We start from the raw sequence: 7,529 nt of genomic DNA on the forward strand, positions 1-7,529 counted from the left end.
ACAAGTTCAAGGTACAGAAATTTTATGTGATATTTAAAATATCAAATTTTTGTACCTCAACCTTGTTCCACCCATAGGCTTTTCTGTGTACTGTATTTTACCAAAGAAACACCACAGATGAAATGTTGAACATTGTGTTTAATGTACAGAAACACACATACTGAGCCATCACATGGCAGAACAGCAGTATACAACAGTATACAGTACAAACCCATGAGGTTTGGGCACTTTTTGTGCTAAACACCGGATAATCAGAATTTCAGAGGGACATTTAATGTCCATACATCACAGCAATGTCATGGATTATCCGTCCTAACGGCCCTTTGCGATGCTTACGGGCAAGCCACTCATGCCATTCGATAACTCTGAGATGGTCTACCAGTAACTCCTCTGTACGATTCCCCCTGAGTCTCCACACATTTTCCTTGACCGTTCTCCAGGCCCTCTCTATGTGCTGAGTATGTGCACCTGTTTGGGCATCGACATATGACACACTGTGATTGACAGTGAAATGGGTGTAACCTAGCTGAGGTAAAGCATTGCGATAAGCCCGCCACTCATCACTTATTATTGTAGATCCCACTTTAACATGGTGAGCTATAAGTGGCACCAGATCTCTCCTTCTTCTTCTCTCGACTAAGCGAAGAACAGGCTTTGCATGTCTCCTCCCTCTCCGGTTCACACCTAGCATCCCAAACACCCACTTCTTCCTCTTCCAGCCACCAGCCATTCGTCCCCGTCCGTACTGTTGAAAACATAAAATATTAGGAATTATTCTTCTTTAAACAAAATTAATAATCTGTCATTCAATGGTAATTTGCATTAGTATCTAGATAATAGTGCTTGCTGCTTGCCTTTCTTTTGTGTCTGAAGTGGCTCTCATCAATGGTGACAAACTGCTGCCGCCCCCCAATGTACTGGCCTCTTGCTTGCTGATATCTGTCCATCGCTGTAGTGCACACATCTCGCAGCTTTTGAGCCATCTTGGACAGGGTTGCTGAGCTTCCAGAGATGTCATCATTGATCATGTCCACTTGACGTAGACGCAGGCCTTGTGCAAATCTGATAGAACAAGGCAAATAATTATTATACCACACTTTTGATCTTTTTGGTTTGATACACAAAGTTTACATCTACTGCACCCCAGGATATGAAAATTGTCCATGTGTAGACAAAAACAGCAATAATGAGCTCTGTCAATACATAATGACCAACACAGTAACAGCAATTAAACATATTTCCATAATTAAACTGTTAAGAATTCCAGCTGTAAATTACACCTTTTAGCAAAATAAACCACAAAAGTGAAATAACTCCAAGCACCTGTTATCATCATGAGTCTAGATATGCTCCATAACATAGGTAGTAATCACAAGCTTTACTAGGCTACATAGTCTCCAGTTATTGTTTATGACAGCATAGTTATACAGTATTTCACTTTTCATCCTAGACAGACTAAAATCATATACCTATGCCATAGTTTACCTGTACACAAAGCGCATCCAGTTGAAGAGGGAGACCTTTGAATTGCTGAATATAGATTTGTGTCTAATTGACCTCTTCAGTTTCCTCCCTCTGTGGTTATGGTGTTTGCAAACCCTGAAGATATACAAATAAAGATAAGAATGACACAGGCCAGGGTAGTGGCTAGAGCAGTGATTCTCAAACATTTTCATGTCAAGGACCCCCAAATTAATAATTGGCCATGGACCCCATCTGAAAATATTTTGTGCCAGGAACCCCCATAAAATGTGTGTTAATAAAGTGTTGAAATGTTTTCAGTATTTTTTTTCTGAAAATAGCAGATCTATAAGCTCACAACATTTTGACGTGTTGTGATCTTGTAGATTAGTATTAAGTAGTGTAGTGTATTTCTAGAATTAAATGTTGACATGAATTAAAATATTGGCACTCTTATCAGCTCACAATTAAATAGATTTCATTTTGACTAGAATTCTGAACCAAAAATACCCTTTATGTTGTAATTTCATGCAATAAAAATAAACTTACCATGCATAGTTGTCCACACAAACTGATTCCTTGAATTTCATCTTGTGTTTGCATTTTTGGCATCTCATCTTTCTTCTTAGAAGCCTTTTCTTCTGCATCCATTTGATTATTTCTCTGTGTCTTCTTTTAGATTTAGTTCTGCCTTCAATAAGCTCTCTTAGCTCAGTGGCTAAACCAGGCATTATTTTATTATTTATATTTTATTTTATTCTCTGTTCTTTCCACACACATCACACAAGCAGCTTCCCGAGTCTCTGTGACTATAGCTCCCGCCAGATTATGTTTGAATTGGTCGAGGGTGACGAGGGTGAAACAAGCCAATCATAATTGTATTCACGGGCTGGAGGAGGAGCCATCCGGCCTCCTCCATATGGGCTGGTTGTTGTCAACTTGTCAATCACCTCGCATCACCACTGACAACCTAGACAGACACGCCCATCCTTCACTCACTCGGCAGCGCGCCAGAATACATCCATGCAGCTCGCATTAGCATTGGTTTCGAAGAATGAAGACACGGTCTGGTAAAATGTCCGATACCAGTGTTCCCAGTGGCGATGCGCAAAATACCGAGATAAATCCAGGTAATGTCGGGAGAAAGAGAAAGAAGTCAACAGCGGGTACTTCCAGTAAAAAGAAAACTACACATGTGGACCATGCTGTGCTCGTGGACAACAACGGTGACGGTAAGCAAAACTGCATCTTAAAGTTGTTAAACAGGATAACGTGGACTGATAGATTTGTCCTACATAATTCAACCAGATTAGTGAAGTGTCCAATGATTAATTGTGTGTGTGTGTGTGTGCGTGCGTGCGTGCGTGCGTGTGCGTGTGTGCAAACATAGACGTGTGTGTGTGTGCGTGCGTGCGTGCGTGCATGTGCGTGTGTGTGTGTGCAAACATAGACACACAAGTGTGTTACTGTAACCTGTGTAAGATCGAGGCCCTTTTATCTTTTTGCCGCTGTGACTGTGCTAGTTTTGTTAGCCTGTCTATGGCGTTTTGCATTGTATGTTAGCATTGGCTAGCGGACTTTATTCTCAGCTGTTTAAGTGTTAATGGCTTTACTGTAAGTGTGAATGCTGTTAAATCTGTGTTGGTTGAACATCTTTATTACTTAAATATATTATATTAATCCTTGTTGTATGTATTTCAGTTTTACAGTAAGCTTCAAGAAGAAGACAACTTTGCCTCTCATTGGAGAACTGTTAGCTATCTGCCAAACTAAACACATCACGTTCAGGGAGGGCAGAATAGTTACAGCTGATAAGGGCTGAGCAATATATCGATATTGTTATATAGCATAATCGTTCTCTTTTCCTGGTTTTGAAAGCTATAACAGTAAAGTGATGTCATTTTCTGAATTTACCAGACTGGTCTAGCTGGTAAAACTTAGTCTACAATAACTGAATTGGCTGCAAAATAGTCAAACAAGAATCATCATACTGGTGTGTTTGTATGCATCAAAACCTTAATTCAAGGCTCCCTAGGCAAGATATCAGGATATATTGTGACCTAAAAATATTGAGATATTTCAAAAAGGCCATATCGCCCAGCCCTATGTGTATATAATGATAGTCTGTACATATCCATTCATATATTCACTCCTGATGGATGATAGTTATACAGTACAATTATGTTCACTCATTCAGAGATTCTCATTATTTTATTTTACCTTCACCTGGCTTTTATGATTAGAACTTTTTTAATTCTCTATCCTATCATTCCAGATACTGAGGCAACTGTAGCTCCAACAGCATTTTTACATATTAGGAAGAAGCAGCTTAAGCTCCGTGAGGCCAAGAAGAAGCAGCACACAATCACAGAAAAAATCAGTGACCTGACTGAGGAGAGAGACTCCCTCTGCCAACAAGTTGGTCAAAGTAAGTAGGCCTAACACTTTCTTGGGAAAACATTGCACACCTGACAACAGTGGCGGACTGGCACCAAAAAGAGGCCCTGGCAATTTTGACAGAGAGGCCACGTTTGTCTTCTCAGGTCATCTGCAACCAACAGAAACATAAACATTACACTGCCACAGAACATAATAGTATAGCTTAACCAGAACATGAAAAATAAATGTTTTTTACCTTTATGTAGTTACAGTAGCAGGTTGCGCAATAATTTGCTTTTCTCTGCCACTCTATCAATCACATCATCCGAATCCAGTCTCATGAGGATCTCCTTCTCTGTTGCCATTAACATGAAGGCTTCCAAATTTTCCTCTCGCATTCTGCTCCTGAGACGACTCTTAATGAACTTAAGTGTCGAGAAGCTTCTTTCACATGCCACTTGTGTGCAGGACAAGGTCAACAAATATTTGTAGGCCAACTGTATTTTGTGGTATGCATGTGAGAAAAACTTCAGCTGCTGGAGGAGGAAGTAGCAACACACAGCACAGTTCCTGCAGGCTGTGCATCTTTTGCTAACAAGATCAATTTCCTCCATGTCCTCCTGATTGTTCTCTTCTTCCTCAGAGGTAAGAGACTGTGACTCTCTGGTTGTGTACTCACTGAGAGGGGACTTTTTAATAGTGTCCCAGTGGAGGGCCAGGCTGCACAACTCAGATTGTAAATTTTCAACTGTTGCATCTTCATCAAAAGGAATGAGGCATTTACTGATGTCCTCAAGTGCATTATGGGGAAGCCCATTTGAATTTATATCTGGAAAATGAAGCGGATCTAGTAATGATAAGTCAGCATAAAGTTTCCCGTGCTGCAGGAAGCGGCGGTGCATACACTCAGAGACTGTATCAAGAATGATGTTGTGAACATTGATCCTGTATGCTGTCAATGAGTCTGCAGTTGTGTTTTCTTCATTGGCAGATTCTTCTGGCATTGTTTTTCTTTTTTTCATGCGTTTTGGTGGCAGTGCAGCCTGCACTTCCATTTCAGAGTCCACATTTTGGAATCCATCATTAGCCCATTTCACAAAATTGTCTGCCGCATCTTTCACTGTGTCAAAATCTCTGACAAAGTCTTTTAGTTTGTTGTGTGTTTCTGTCACCATGCGATGGGCAGTCAAGAGATCCATGGCATTGGTTTGGAGATACTTTGACAAAGGAGATGTGAGTGCGAAAACACGCAGGAACAACTGTGCAGTGAGAACTGTCTCATATTTAATGAGTGACTCAATGAAGGCATGTGCTTTTACACGTACAGCTGGCTTGAACTGTAAGTTGTCCTGAATTTTGGACAATGTTTCAACTAAGTCCACATACAAAGCATTCTTTGGCTGGGCAAAGGATCCAAAGATCTTCTTTAATGCAGCATCCTTTGAAGACCATCTGGTTTCCCCAATCAGTGAAATTCTTCTGTGTTGGGGGTCCTGACTCACACCTTCCCAAACATTCATTCTCTGATATGAGTCACGAAGAAACACTGCAATCTCATTAATCAACCCAAATAATGATGCTGCTGTTATCACAACACCTGTGGTTTCAGACATAACCAGGTTTAAAACATGGGCATAACACCATACATGCATTTGGGTTGGGACTTCTTTTGACAGCCAGGCAGAAAACCCCCTGTATTGCCCCTGCATATTTGCAGCCCCATCTGTTGAGTTTCCAATGCAGTTCTTCACATCAATTTTGCAAGTGGCCAACGTCTCCTTGAGCAGTTTAAGAAAGTCCTCCCCTGTTGATGACTTGCATTCAACAACTGCAAGTAGCTTCTCCTGAATGCTGCTCTCTGTTACGTAGCGGACTACAACACTGCACTGATCTTTTGATGTTATATCTTGGGTTGTGTCTATCTGTACAGTGTACATTCCAGCCTGGATTATTTCAGTTGCAATTGTTTCTTTGATGAGTTGCCGGATAGCCTCCAAAACTGAACATACTGTAGTTTTGGACATTAATGTCACTAGTGAGCCTCTTCCTTTGCCAGTGCTTGATTGACTTTTTTGGATGCAGTCTTGAACATGCTGCTGTAAACAGCTGTCATATTTGCTAACAAGCAGTAGAATTTCAAGAAAGTTCCCATGATCCACAGACATGTCTGCCAATGAGTGAGCTGCCTCATTTTTACTTCCACGATAACTGAGTGCGCATTTGCCTATCAGTTTTGTTACATCAATGACACGCTCTAGGACTTGTCGCCTCTTGCGCACCTGTTCTCGGTGAGCTGACATCATATTTGAATCCAGCAGGTTAGGGATGTCTGCTTTACTTATCCATGAAAGGTAAGCATTCACACATTCCAGATGAGTATGTGTGTTTTCATGACTGTTGAGCCTTGAATGAATGTGTCTCCAATCCTTACATCCTTGAATGAAGGCACTTGTGTCTGTCTTTTTAGAAAATGCCATGCAAACTGCACACAATAATGAGTGGTTCTCAGCATCATAACTCACCCATTTTCTTTGTGATCCATCTTTATGTCTGTATGATTTCTTGACAGATTCTTGTGCATCAGAAGGCTGATTTGGGTGAAACTTGAAAAAAAATTCAAGTGTGTTGGATTTTGGACGTTTGAAATAATTATATTCATCCTGGATCACCTCTGTCACTGGAGCAGCTGTTTCTCTGCTTGTGGCTGCAATAGCAGGTGCAGGTGTGACGGCAACGTCCATTTCTTTGCCTACAGTCTGTGTTGGTGACTCTTCCTCCACTAATTCCTCCTCTCTTTTTTCCTCTTCAGACCTGCTCCCACTCTCATCTGCCATCATGTCACCTTTGTCACTCATGCTAGCAGCAGCAGCTGCAGAGCAGCTGGGGGCGCCACCGTCCGCATCGCCGGGCACAGGCTTTTTAGAGAATAACTCCACAATATTTGCGCTTTTCCCACTTTCAGCCAATAAAGCCTTACGCTTCTTCTCTCTTTTTTTTTCTGCTCCACCCTTTTCTACTCGCCGTTTTCTCCCTCCTCGATCCATTTTATTTCATTCCGTGTTGTTGACCTGCTCGCACTACCCATCATTCAATTGTCATTTGACCTATCATCTCACCAGGTCAACAATCGCGAGAAAATCCACTGACGACCGAAAAACATCCAAAAAACCTTATAATAGATTAGAGATAAATTTAGGCTATTTGTCCTTTACAGGAAAAATAAAAAACGTCATTATTATTATTATTTAGTTTAGTAGGCCTATTATTTGTCAGAGTTAACAGGCCGTTTTGTTTGTTTGTTTGCTTTTTCCCCTCCTTTTTGTGGCCGCCTTCAGCTCCGCATTATTTTTTATTATTTTTATTTATTCATTTATTGATTTGCGGCCGCCTATTGACGCAGCCTCTCCGCTTTATTTATTTATTTATTAAGCCTATTTATTCATTTGCCGGCCGCCCACCGCGGCCGCCTATTGATGCGGCCGCTCCGCTCCGCTTTATATTTATTCATTTATTTATTTATTTGTTTGTGATGCGGCCGCATCACCAGGCGGCCGCAGTGGCATTTGCCCACATTGCCCAATGGCCAGTCCGTCCCTGCCTGACAACGATACTTGGGTGCTTTGTAAACTATATTGAGTGGAAGAAAGGCCAACATTTCACAGACCTGCATCAGAGCATGAGCGTGTTAT

General features: G+C 41.3%; 1 protein-coding gene across 1 annotated transcript; it reads right to left on the reverse strand.

Annotated features, from left to right (window-relative positions):
* Positions 1–271: 271 nt before the first annotated feature.
* On the reverse strand, positions 272–2,051 carry LOC140994750 (uncharacterized). Its single transcript, XM_073464519.1, has 4 exons — positions 2,011–2,051; positions 1,486–1,599; positions 855–1,062; positions 272–745 (listed from the first exon to the last, which is right to left on the reverse strand). Exons 1-4 carry the CDS (start codon positions 2,049–2,051, stop codon positions 272–274), a joined length of 837 nt encoding a protein of 278 aa, XP_073320620.1.
* Positions 2,052–7,529: the final 5,478 nt, after the last annotated feature.

Source organism: Pagrus major, chromosome 4 (genome assembly GCF_040436345.1).
Source record: "Pagrus major chromosome 4, Pma_NU_1.0".
In the NCBI taxonomy this organism is placed as follows: Eukaryota; Metazoa; Chordata; class Actinopteri; order Spariformes; family Sparidae; genus Pagrus; species Pagrus major.